Source organism: Muntiacus reevesi, chromosome 16 (assembly GCF_963930625.1).
Source record: "Muntiacus reevesi chromosome 16, mMunRee1.1, whole genome shotgun sequence".
Lineage (NCBI taxonomy): Eukaryota > Metazoa > Chordata > Mammalia > Artiodactyla > Cervidae > Muntiacus > Muntiacus reevesi.
This window is the reverse complement of record NC_089264.1, coordinates 22196910-22210907: the sequence shown is the minus strand read 5'-3', so window position 1 is coordinate 22210907 and position 13998 is coordinate 22196910. Positions and strand designations below refer to the sequence as shown.

The 13998-nt window shown below is 36.0% G+C and overlaps 1 protein-coding gene across 2 annotated transcripts in view; it reads left to right on the top strand.

Moving 5' to 3' along the window:
• Nucleotides 1–13998, top strand: part of BANK1 (B cell scaffold protein with ankyrin repeats 1) — a 306464-nt gene that overhangs the window by 32111 nt on the left and 260355 nt on the right. For both annotated transcript variants that reach the window (XM_065907388.1, XM_065907387.1), the window contains exon 2: nt 6753–7151. In XM_065907388.1, coding sequence (XP_065763460.1) covers nt 6753–7151 — 399 coding nt within the window. The remainder of the gene's footprint in view (nt 1–6752; nt 7152–13998) is intronic.

Here is a 13998-nt window from a genome sequence, read left to right as displayed (position 1 = left end):
CTGGGTGAAACACTACATAGAGAAATGCAGAATTATGCTGATGATTCATATAGAACTTGTGTATGATTCCCATATGTTTTCTGCCAGATGTTTTTTCTCATTCTGTGATATAAATGTAATTTAAAATATATTTATAAACATTTGTTGAATATCTGTTCAAGAAAATATACTATGCGTTGTGCAGGAATCTGTTAATTGACAGAGGCAGCATCTTCCTTGGAGATGCTATTTATATCATGAGGAAAGACATAGATAAATCAATAAAGATACAATAATTCTCAAAGTCACTGTGGTATTAATTGCAACTTCAATGGTGTAGAAAATACATATTATATCCAGAAGGAAAAAGATAATTGCGGAATACAGCAGCTTTGGTGTTTTGTTCTTTGTACTTAATACCTTACAAACTAATTTTTAAGAATCATTGCATTGTTTTATAAAGTAACACAATTTTACTACAAAAATATTAGTGATATGGAAGAGTAACATAAAAGAAGTTATATGTCTCTCAAAATTTTACCTCTCATGTACAACTGTTGGTTGCTCACAGCCAATAGAATTATGCTGTATTTTGAATTAGATGGGCAGGATTATTTAAAAGTGAGAACATAATCTATATGCTATTTTTAAATAAAATAAATTATTTTGTCATTAAGTAATATAAAGTAAAATCAAAGAACTTTAATTATCAGATAATTTTTTTTACTAAGAACACTGTCAATATCATTTACTATTAAGAAAACTGAGGTTACAAAAAATAGTGAAAGAATTGAGTCACTTTATTCAGTATTAATGACTGAATTCTAGGAAAGACGATGTTAATACTTTATACTTTCTTCTCAAATGCTCAGTTTTCTCATTCTGTGGCCACTCTTATTTCATCAGGATTTTTAACGTTTGCATTTTGTAGTGCTAACCTAATCCTTATGATACTTAGTTTTTGACCTATATGTACATGTATTCAAGTGACCATGTGTTCTTTTTCCAAAGTTCTTATATTTCCATTTTGCTTACTTTTGTTCTTCCATTTGCTGGCTGGATTTTCTTCTTTAATTAAATTTTGGTTATAGTTACACTTGAATATTGAACAATGATAAAACATCTCTAATAAAAATCAGCAATTCTTTGCTCTGCCCCTCGCCAGAAACAATTTCATCTCCTCCTCAGTTCAGTACAGTTCAGTCACTAGGTCGTGTACAACTCTTTGCGACCCCATGGACTGCAGCACGCCAGGCCTCCCTGTCCATCACCAATGCTTGGAGCTTGCTCAAACTCATGTCCATTGAGGCGGTGATGCCATCCAACCATCTCTTCCTCCGTCATCCCCTTCTCCTGCCTTCAATCTTTCCCAGCATCGGGGTCTTTTGCAATGAGTCACTTCTTCATATCAGGTGGCCAAAGTATTGGAGTTTCAGCTTTAGCATCAGTTCTTTCCATGAACATTCAGGACTGATCTCCTTTAGGATGGACTGGTTGGATCTTCTTGCAGTCCAAGGGACTTTCAAGAGTCTTCTCCAACACCACGGTTCAAAAGCATCAGTTCTTCAGTACTCAGCTTTCTTTATGGTTCAACTCTAACATCCATACATGACTGCTGGAAAAACCATAGCTTTGACTTTATGGACCTTTGTTGGCAAAGTAACATCTCTGCTTTTTAATATGCTATCTGGGTTGCTCACAGCTTTTTTTCCAAGGAGCAAGCATCTTTAATTTCATGGCTGCAGTCACCATCTGCAGTGATTTTGGAACCTCCCAAAATAAAGTCTGTCACTGTTTCCAGTGTTTCCCCATCTATTTCCCATGAAGTGATGGGGCAGGATGCCATGATCTTCATTTTTTGAATGTTGTTTTAAGCCAACTTTTCTGTCTCTTCATTCACTTTCATCAAGAGGCTCTTTTGTTCTTCTTCGCTTTCTGCCATAAGGGTGGTGTCATCTGCATCTGAAGTTATTGATATTTCTCCTGGCAATTTTGATTCCAGCCTGTGCTTCATCCAGCCCGGCATTTCTCATGATGTACTTTGCATATACGTTGAATAAGCAGGGTGACAACATATAGCCTTGACATACTCCCTTCCCTATTTGGAACCAGTCTGTTGTTCCTTGTTCAGTTCTAACTGTTGCTTCCTGACCTGCATATAGGTTTCTCAAGAGGCAGATAGGGTGGTCTGGTATTCCCATCTCTTTAAGAATTTTCCACAGTCTGTTGGGATCCACACAGTCAAAGGCTTTGGCATAGCCAATAAAGCAGAAGTCCGTGTTTTCTGAAATTCTCTTGCTTTTTCTATGATCCAACGCATGTTGGCAATTTGATCTCTGGTTCCTCTGCCTTTTCTAAATCCAGCTTGAGTATTTGGATGTTCACAGTTCTTGTACTGTTGAAGCCTGGCTTGGAGAATTTTGAGCATTACTTTGCTAGCGTGTGAGGTAAGTGCAATTGTGCAGTAGTTTGAACATTCTTGTCATTGCCTTTCTTTTGCGTTGGAATGAAAAGTGACCTTTTCCAGTCCTGTGGCCACTGCTGAGTTTTCCAAATTTGCTGGCATATGATTTGAAATAGCTCAACTGGACTTCCATCACTTCCACTAGCTTTGTTCATAGTGATGCTTCCTAAGGCCCACTTGACTTTGCATTCCAGGATGTCTGGCTCTAGGTGAGTTATCACACCATCATCTTCATCTGGGTCATAAAGATCTTTTTTGTATAGTTCTGTGTATTCTTGCCACCTCTTCCTAATATCTTCTGCTGCTGTTACATTCATACCATTTCTGTCCTTTATTGAGCTCATCTTTGCATGAAATGTTCTCTTGGTCTCTCTTATTTTCTTGAGGAGTTCTCTAGTCTTTCCCTTTCTATTATTTTCCTATATTTGTTTGCATTGATCACTGAGGAAGGCTTTCTTGTCTCTCCTTGCTATTCTTTGGAACTCTGCATTCAAATGGGTTTATCTTTCTTATTTTCCTTTGCCTTTAGCTTCTCTTCTTTTCTCAACTCTGTGTAAGGCCTCCTCAGACAACCATTTTGCTTTTTTGCATTTCTTTTTCTTGGGGATGGTCTTGATCACTCTTCCTGTACAGTGTCACAAACCTCCATACATCGTTCTTCAGGCACTCTGTCTATCAGATCTAATTCCCTGAACCTCATCCCCTCCTTGGGTTCTCATCCCCTCCTAGGAAACTTAAGAACTGTTAGTCTTCCAAATTGTATTGTTGCTCTATTTCATGTTTCTTCTATTATTTCTTAATTTACTAAAATTCTATTACCTATTTTTTTTTCCTATAATATGCTAGATGAGGATTTCAATCTATTAACTTTTGAGAGTCTTTCCTTATTCTCCAGTGTATTTAAATCGCAACTTGAAGCTGAACTATTAGACATATTTTGCATTATTATGATTGTCTTAGTTCATTTTAGGCTGCTTTAATATAATACCATAGACGTGGTGGCCTAAACAACAAACATTGATTTCTCATAGTTCTGGAAGCTAGAAGTCTGAAGTCAGGGCTAAAGCAGGTCAAGTCCTGGTGAGGGCCCTCTGCTGGGTTACAGATTGCTGACATTTCTCTGTGATCTCACATGGCAAGAGGCGCAAGGGACCCCTATGGAGCCTCCTTTATAAGTGCTCTAATTTCATTCATGAGGGCGTCATTCTCATGACCTCATCACCTCCTATTGGTCCACCTTCTACTTCCATCACACTGATTAATCCAAATAGTATACAATGATCCTGCTTTCTTTTTTGTTTTGTTTTGCTGTGTTTTTCTGCTATTAATTTTACTTTCTTTTGTAGTTTGCATGTAAAAGATTGCAATATATCTATCTTTAATTTTTTTCAAAATGTCCAATCAGAATTTTAAAGCCATTAGCATTTCTCCTCAGTTTTTCAAATATATGATACAGTCTTACAGTTGTTTTATTTTCTTTGGATCGCCCTCCTGAAATGCTCCATTCTTCTGTTATCAGTCCCTGTGCCTCTTAAACAGCTGCCATCCTGAAACTTTTTCGTTTTCTCTTGGTATTTTAATTTATTTTTTTATTGGAATATAACTTACATGTGCAGTCTAAGATATATACATGAATAGATTTTATGTAAGTGTACTTTAACAACCAGTCAGATCAAGATATAGAACATTTTCAGAACCCCAGCATGCTCCCTCTTATCTGCTTCCATTCATTAATCCTACCTCAAATGTCTTGATTGGTATCATGGTAGATTTTTTTTTCTGTTTTTTAACTTCATATAAATACTGTCATTCAGTATATACTTGTTTTTTCTTCCATTCAACATTACGTCTTTGGATTCATCCATTCTCATTAGCAGTGATTCATTTTTATTGCTGTACAATATTCTATAGTATGAAGATACTATAAAATATTTTTGTAAGAGCTGTCTTATAATTTATCATAATGTGGCCTTGAAACTGCTCTGTAAAAAATCTATCAACCTGATATTTTTCTCCTCCTGGATGACTTGCTTTTCTTTCCTGGATATATGAAGAGGTTTTATAATAATCATTAAACCAAGAGAAATTTAATCAAGATATGTTTTTCTCTAACAATTTTTCTCTGAAACTGGTTTCTTTTTCTTCCATATTTTAAAGATTTTAAAATTATATTTAAATTTTTTAATATGTCCTTTGTCCTCTTCTATTTCAGGTTTTTGGAGTATTGTTATATTCAATGTTTTCCTTTTTTGGCTCTTATCCACATATATCAGATTTTTCATCAGTTCTTTAATTTTGTTCTCTCTTTTTGTGTTTACTATGAAAATATAAAGCTTTACTTTGAGGCCAGAGATAAAATATTATCTGTGTCTAATCTAGTTAGTGCTTTTTCTGATTTATTATCTGAGCAATGGTACTGCTTTGTCTTTTGATCTTTTTATCTATTTATTATACCCTTTCAATGATTCTTTTAAAAATATCAAATCAACTTGTTTTTGACCTTAGATTTTATTTAATTAATTTTTTAATACTGTGAGGAATATTTTCTTGTATTTTCTTCCCTGCTTATCATTTCTACTAGTTTTTTCATGTTGTGCTGCTTTCATTATTATGATGATCATATTATTATTGTTCATATTGTTGCAATCATCTCTTTCAATAACTATGAGTTTGTTTTGCTAATCCCTTCATCTTATTCATGATTCTCTTAGCTCAGTTTAGACTTTCTGTTTGCTTAATATTGTCTGGGTAATTTATCCTTAAGTTCTCTTCCCTACTGGCTACTTTTTATTTTTCCATGCAAGCTATAGTTTGAGAGAGAATGTTTATATTCCAGTCAGTTGTTATGGCATAAGAGAAAAGAGAAGGAAGATCTGTCAGTGTGACTCTCACATTGGAGGTAGTGGATTATAGTCTCTAATAAGACCTTTTCTGCAAGGTCTCATATATCTAAGTGCCCAGGGATGCTCTTGATTTCCTGTGCGATTTGACTGGCTTCACTGTCTCACCTTGAGTCCTGACTTCTTCAGGATTCAGCCTTTCTTGCTTCTGGGCACGTCCCTGACCAGTTTCCAATTAGGGAAGAGATTCATGACCACCCTACCAGTTTGGGGGTTTACAAGTTTTTCCATCAGTTCTGGTTTTAGGGTGGGAGATAGATTTAGGACTAGTACTGCCTCAGTAGAACCTCCTATTTATTTCATCAACATTAACTTTTTAGTTTCCTTTGTTTTTTATTATTGAATTTTTTTCTTTAAAAATTTTTTATTTTATTAGTTTTCTGGGCATGGAAATTCTACAATCTGTCTTGATGTACCAATTTTTACCTAGAAGAAGTATTTTCAAGTCCTTTAACATATATTCTCTTATTTCTTCTCAGAATAATCTGATTCATGAGGTAGGGCTTATTTAAAAAAAATAAAAACCTTCATTTAGTTGGTAAAGAAACACTGACTGAAAGGAATTAAGTAGAATTAAATCTAGTTAAAATTACGTGGTTACTGGTAGAGCCATGCTTGGTAGCCCAGCATCCCTAATCCCATAGAATAGTCTTTCCATTCTATCTCAGTTCAGTTCAGTCACTCAGTCATGTCCAACTCTGCTATTCCATAAACCGCAGCTCGCTAGGCCTCCCTGCCCATCACTAACTCCTGGAGTCCACCCAAACCCATGTCCATTGAGTCGGTGATGCCATCCGACCATCTCATCCTCCATTGTCCCCTTCTCCTCCTGCCCTCCATCTTTCCCAGCATCAAGGTCTTTTCCAATGAGTCAGCTCTTCGCATTCCATCTCAAGACCTCTCATTGACTTCAGTTGAGCTTCCTGTGTTCACACTTGTGCAGTGAGCACAGAGTACACTTGCACAAAGCATGGACTCTGTGTTGCATCCGAAGAATTATTTTAATCCCATAGGGTTATTTTTGGGATACTACGAATTATATTATTGGTCTCTGGTATAAACAAATTAAGGGCTTCCCAGGTGGCACTAGTGGTAAAGAACCTGCCTGACGGTGCAGGAAATTAAGAGATGCAGGTTTAAACCCAGGGTTGGGAAGATTCCCTGGAGGAGGGCATGGCAACCCACTCTAGTATCCTTACCTGGAGAATCCCATGGACAGAGAAGCCTGGTGGGCTGTGGTTCATAGGGTCTCAAAGAGTTGGACACGACTGAAGCGGCTTTGCATGCACACACATAAGCAAACTAACATATTCTGTAAGAAGTACGTTTAATTCTTCGAGAACTGATATTATAATCTGCTTTTAGCCTGTCAATATAAGAAAATTAATACATTATTTTCTCTTTTCCAGAAAATGCAAAAGACATCATCATGATATACGAAGGAGATGCTGAGGAATGGGCTCTGTACTTGAGCGAAGTTTTCTCACATGTTGTGAAAACGGAAGCAACCCTTTTATATTGCTTGGAGAATTGCTCTCTTCGGGATTTAGAATTGCTGAATTTAAACTCCTACAAGTGCAAACTTTTGATATTATCAAATAGCCTGCTTGAAAACCTATCTCCAAAGAAAGGTCAATTTCTGAAAAACATACTTCATTCACCAGAAAGTGTGGTCACTCTGCTGTGTGGGATGAAGAGTTCAGATCAACTCTACAAATTATTAAATATCTCTAAAAGCAGATGGGAGATCTCAACTGAGCAGGAGCCTGAAGACTACATCTCTGTAATTGAGAGTATCATATTCGGAGGTAGCGTTGCCAAATCTTATTTGTTTGTTTTTATTTATTTTTTTAATTAAAAAATTGAAAGTTTTTTTTGAACCAATGAATATTTGACAGTGGAACTAAAGAAAAGAAAAAGGAAATCCAACTTCATTTAACAGTGTATTATACTTTCCTCAAAATTCATGAAGATTCTTAGCTTTATTCCAGACAAGGTTTATCAGTTGTTCAAAAAATGGCCTATAAGCACATACCTTAGGGCAGCTTGCAGGAGATCATACTTTGTAGAACTAGGTTCTACATATGCTAGGTTATATGTCAGTTTGGTTCTGGAAACTGCTTTCTTAGTTAACTAGTGAGGTTTGAGTTAATATTGTCTACCCGAGTATTAGCAGACAGTAGTAGTCAGTGGCAGTCGAAGGTTTGAAGGTCTGGGTTAGAATTGTAGAATTTTCATTGTGCTGATAATTGTATGATATCATTTCTATGGTAAGAAATACTGTTATCTTTGTTATCATTGAAGCATTGAATTAATGGGGCAGAACATAAGGACCTGTTTATTAATTAATTACATTTTAATATGATAGTTAAAACTCGGAAGCTTCCTAGTGTTGAAGCTTCTCCCTGGCCCAGGGCTTCAGCCTTGGTGTGGGAGGGATACTGTGCTCAGCTGGTCCCATGATTTTCTTACCTTGCCTATGCCTTTAACTTCCAGTGTTCCAGTTACGGTTTTCTCTCCTCCAGAGAAGTTCTGGTGTTCTTATTTTCTAAGGTCATATCAGATATTAAGTACTGGCTTTTCTTGGAGCATATTTCTAGGCTCACTGGAGATCTCCTCATTCCCTGGGGACATCTCTCACCATTTCCTCTCCTCTAAGCTCCTGACTATGGTGGTCCATCCCATATACATTCTTAATATTAATTTCTCCAGCTTCCTCATATGTCTCTTTTGATCAGAAACCCTAAGCTATCTCCTGCTGGCCCTTTCTCCCACTTGGCCCACATCTGTGTGTAAACTCATTCATTTTTCTTTTTCCCTAACAAACCCTGGGCACACATGCCATTCCCCGTGAAGTTATCATCATCCTGCTCTCAGAGTGGCACTGCACCGCAGCCTCTTGCCTTTAGTCATTTCCAAACATGGGTCGAGCACAATTCTTGGTGCTCTTCAAAATCAGAGGACACCTATCCCAAAAGCTTTGCTGAAATCCCTCGTTCCTGTGTGGGAGGATGGTAATAACCCACGGAGGATGGTGGGACTCACAAAACATCAAAAACTCTCTTTTAAAAAAATCTTCTCCCTGTTTTCCAGCAGGAAAGAAGCTGGAAAATAGGGATTGCACACTTTTTAAGCCTTGTTTTTGGCAACACACTCCAGTCTTCTTGCCTGGAAAATGCCATGGACAAAGGAGCCTGGATGGGCTACAATCTGTGGGGTCACAAATGAGTCAGACATGACTGAGCGACTAAGCAACAGCAAAGCCTCATTTTGGTTATCTGTTGTTGCGTAACAAGTTATCTTCAGATTTAGCTACTTCAGATGTGATGCTGTCATAGTTTCTGCGGCTGAGGAATCTAGGAGCCACTTAGCCACTTAGGTTCTGGATCAGGAGCTGTCCAGAGGTTGCAGTAGAGCTGTCTTGGAGCTGTAAGCCTCCAGTGTTCACTTGGGGAGGATTAGCTTCCAACAGGTGCTTACTTTGTTGGCAAGTTTGTTATTGCTTTTTAACCAACTCTTAGATGGAAATCACCTCTAGTAGATTCCTGAGCAAAGGCCTTTGGAAGAAATGCACCTGAAATCTTGCACCTTCCAAAGCGTTTGTCTCTTGTCTTATACATGAAGTACAGTTTGACTGAGAACCATGTCGCTCTTTCTTCTAGCATTAGAGAATTTAGGGAATTCTTATTTGCCTGGCTTACTAAAGGTTTCTTTCTTTGTATGTGAAGTCTAGTGACTTTACTAGAATGTTATCCTTCTGCTTAGTGTTCTGGACTGTTTTGCCCAGGTAATTTTTTGTTTTAGCTTTCTTTTTTCTTTTTTGGGGGAGAGGGGGCTCTTTTCCGCAAAACATAGATTCAGTATTCTTTTTATTTCAGGCATAATTTCTTGGCTTCTGTCTTTAAATATTTGCTCTATCTTATTATTATGATTTTCTTTTTCAGAGATTCCTTTTATAGGTGTGTTTGATTTATTTTGTCTTAATATACTCCACAGTTTCTAATTATTTTTGATTCTTTATTAATATCAGTTTATTAATATTTAGCTTGTATTCATCATTTCAGTCCTTGCTACATTCTTATATTTTCTGTACTCTCTCTTCCCCTGTATTATTTCAAGTTTCTTCTTCATTTTTATATTGCTTTACTTCTTTCATTTTAACATTTGGTTGAACACTGGAAGTTTACAATGAATTTCTTGTGCTTATCTTCTCCTTAACACCTTGTATTTTTCCATTGTATAATTGTTTCAAAAGTGTGATCATAATTTATTATATTTTAAAAATTCATGGAAAAATGCTTGGTCACAATTTTCTACTTTTATGGCAATGTGATTTTAGTATGTGATTCTTTATGTGCCATTGGTTTGCTCCTTCTCTCATAGTTCCCTTCATATGGATCCTGTGCTGGTCCAGTTTTTCTTTTGTATCACTGAACAAAGTGAGCTTTTCATGGTCTAGCCAATGAAGATAAAGAATGTGGGTTTTGTTGTTTGTTCCTCCCCACCCTCACAATGAAAGACTTTTCTTTGTTTTCACAGACATAGACTGCTTTCTACATATTTGTCTTTTCTGTATAGCTCTTCATTTAGCCTCACTTTTTCTGCTTTTTGGAACCAAACCACTTCCACAGATGCTTCTACCTGAAACTGTTGTCTCATGTCTACAATATAGAAAGGCATGACCTCTAGCCTTAGAGAAAGCTATGTTTGTTAGCTCTTTTTGAAATCTGATTTTGGAACCATTCTGTTGACCTGGAGGTCTAAGATATCACTGTTTGCTGTTTTCAATGAATAGGACATTTGTATAATTGTTTCTCATTGTCTATTTGTTGGGATGATTTGCAGGAATAAAAAGGGGGAAATGTTGACCCTACACTATGCTTTTCAAACTGGCAGCCCTCTAATATCTAATAATCTGTTACTTTTTATTTTTGTTTAGTATTCTCCAAGTACGTTTTGTATTTTTAGTTGAAAAGAAAAAATATTGCAATTGGAAATTATAAAACATTTATTACAGTAAAATACACATAAGAACATAAGATGCAAGTAACTTTATGCCAGTTGTCTCCTCTGATACAGAGGAACACTAAAAATCTGCGGCAAAATTTTGAGTGGTTTTCCACACCCATTATTTTTACTTCCTTGAAGAATTCAAACTATATTGGTCACTTATATTATGATATCACTATTGTGTAAAAATGTTGGGGCATACCTTATTGTTGTTTTAGTTGTTTTGCTTTATGATGAGTATCATTGAGTGGCTATGTCAACTATATTTTCAAATTGTATTCCCATTGATATTTGATAGGAAAAAATCTTATAGCTTATGGACAACATAGGACGATTTTTTAAGATATTGTTAGCTCTCATCTTCCCATATTCAGCTTTTACACTGATTTATAATAGCTTCAGTTCAGCTCAGTTCAGTCTGACTCTTTGTGACCCCATGAACTGCAGCACGCCAGGCCTCCCTGTCCATCACCAATTCCCAGAGTCCACCCAAACTCATGTCTATTGAGTCGGTGATGCCATCCAACCATCTCATGCTCTGTCGCCCCTTCCCCTCCTGCCCTCATTCTTTCCCAGCATCAGGGTCTTTTCCAATGAGTCAGTTCTTTGCATCAGGTGGCCAAAGTATTGAAGTTTCAGCTTCAACATCAGTCCTTCCAATGAATACCCAGGACTGATCTCCTCCAGGATGGACTGGTTGGATCTCCCTGCAGTCCAAGAGACTCTCAAGAGGCTTCTCTAACACCACAGTTCAAAAGTATCAATTCTTCGGCACTCAGCTTTCTTTATAGTCTAACTCTCACATCCGTACATGACTACTGGAAAAACCATAGCCTTGACTAAAAGGACCTTTGTTGGCAAGGCAATGTCTCTGCTTTTTAATATGCTGTCTAGGTTTGTCATAACTTTCCTTCCAAGGAGTAAGCATCTTTTAATTTCATGGCTGTAATCACCATCTGCAGTGATTTTGGAGCCCCCAAAAATGAAGTCTGGCACTGTTTCCACCGTTTCCCCATCTATTTCCCATGAAGTGATGCGACCAGATGCCATGATCTTAGTTTTCTGAATGTTGAGCTTTAAGCCAACTTTTTCACTCTCCTCTTTCACTTTCATCAAGAGGCTTTTTAGTTCTTCTTCACTTTCTGCCATAAGGGTGGTGTCATCTGCATATCTGAGGTTATTGATATTTCTCCCGGCAATCTTGATTCCAGCTTGTGCTTCTTCCAGCCCAGCATTTCTCATAATGTACTCTGCATATAAGTTAAATAAGCAGGGTGACATATACAGCCTTGATGTACTCCTTTTCCTATTTGGAACTGGTCTATTGTTCTATGTCCGGTTCTATAATAGCTTAGATGTACCTAAAAAGTAGTAAATATAATATTGTGTGAAAAAAGACATTCAAAGATAAATTTGTCTGAAATATAAGCATGCAGTCAAAATACTGATCGATAAGCAATTGGCTAACCATGCCTAAAATAATTTTATGTATTGGTTGAGTCACTTGAAAAATTGGTATTATTTGCTGTGTCTATGCAATAATAATTTGTTTTAGTAAACCGCTTGAATGTTGTGCTAAATTATTTTTGTTATCTGTTGCCATTTGTGTTGTACACATAAAGTCTGTTTTTTAAAAAAATGGGTTAATTAGAATGAAAGATGTGGAATTCCATTTTAGTGTCCTTTTTCTACTTCTCTTCTATGCCATAGAGAATTATACTGGAAGAAAGGAAACTTACTATTCAGGAACATTATATGATAAAGATAATAATAAAAAAAGCCAGAAAAGTCCTGGAAATAATTGCATGTTCTAATATATTCACATAAGAAAGACAAATCAGAGGAAATTTTATAAAACTTAATGAAAGAGAAAGATATTTTATAATTAAGACACTGGAGAACTTTTTAATGGTAAAATTATGAAAAAAGATACAGTAATTCATGTTTAATATGAGTGTTTTATTTCTATTTTTCAAATGAAGAAATCTTAATTTCCTGTCTCCTTCATTCACAAACTGGGAATAATACAAACCTGTGTATGTTTTCCACCTTTCTGTATGTAGTGTAACCAATTTGACTGTATATTTTCCTTTTCTGTCTTCTGTTTATTTTTGGACCTTTAGCTTGTCTTCTCCTTCTAATCTTTTCACATGTATAGGTTTCATACAGCATAGTTTATATGTAATATGAATTTTCTGATCTCAAATCTATATAAAGTCAACTAACAGTTCTGAGTGTTACCATTATGCATTTTGCTGCTTATGAATCCTTTTCTTTAAAGGGTGTGTACCCGTTCCTCTGATCCCAGCTCATCTACTGGGTCACCTTCCTCTCTTTCTCTTTCTTCTTATATCTTTTAAGCATTCTTTTATCTTTCTTCTTATATCTTTTAAGCATGGCTTGTTATCAACAGTTGAGTCAGCTCTTTTTAACCATTATTTTATCATATTTTATGTTTATATGAAAATATGATGTTCCTAGTTTTTTCATATTTATCATACTTTCTTCATTGTTGAATTATGGGTGTATTAGTAACGGGAGAGCTGTTAATACTTTCATGAACAACTTTAGCATTTTGATTTTGTTGTCATATTACCAAACCAAGGATTTCAGATATTTAACTTTGATAATGTAAAATAGGAATCATTAATTTATGAACAGCAATGTAACAGTAGAGTTGTTGGAGAAACAAAACAGGAAAAATAATAATGCCACAATGCATTGAAATAAATCATACAGAAGCATGTTTTTCTCTCCTCTCATCTGAGCTATGTATTGCTGCAGAAGCTCTGGTTTGTTGGTCAGTGAGGTCTCATGGCCTTCAAATGAAGTCCATCCACTTTACATGGCCTTTTGGCTCCTCAAAAGCATGGCACTAACATAAATGTTCAGGCCATTTCTGTCATTACCATTAGTATAGGCATGTGCTGTACACTAGGATAATTGCATCACCTTCCATTGAACACAGTCTCCCATTTCTGTCTTAACACCATTGCTGTTATGCTGCTTTCTTTATGTAGAGTTACTTTCCCCATATTTTTGATTGAAATCCTAGCCATCCTTCAAGATTCATTGAAAAGCTGCTTTATTAATGAATTCACCTCAGATCTTTTCTACTTGAAAATATACTCCTCATCTCTAATTCTTTTAAATTTTTATTACTGCTTATTTATAACTCTCATTATATTCTTGTAATTATTTTTGACAATTTCTTCTCCTCATTATTTTCTGTTTCTGAAATGTAATGCTGCTTTCTTTCTAAAATATTTCAGCATTTTGAATATCGAAAAAAATAGTAGAAGAATACAAATTGTGTTTCTAAGTTTATAAATGTTTACTGGTGCAGTGAAGTTTCACTTTGTTAATGATGAATGAGTTTATTGTGGTATTTCTGTCAAGATTACAAAATCTGAAATTTGGAAGAGTAAAGATGGCAGTGTAGGAAAATCCTAAATTTACCTTTTCCCATGGATCAAACACATCTATTAATACAGCAATATTTGGAATAGTTCCCTAAGAAAGGGACCTGAAAACTGGATGAACAACAAAGGGTAAAAGGATTATACACTTGGCTCAACAGGGAATATGTCCAAGAAAGCTATAGAACTGTAGGAAATAGAACCTGCTTATAAAGAGCTCCCACAC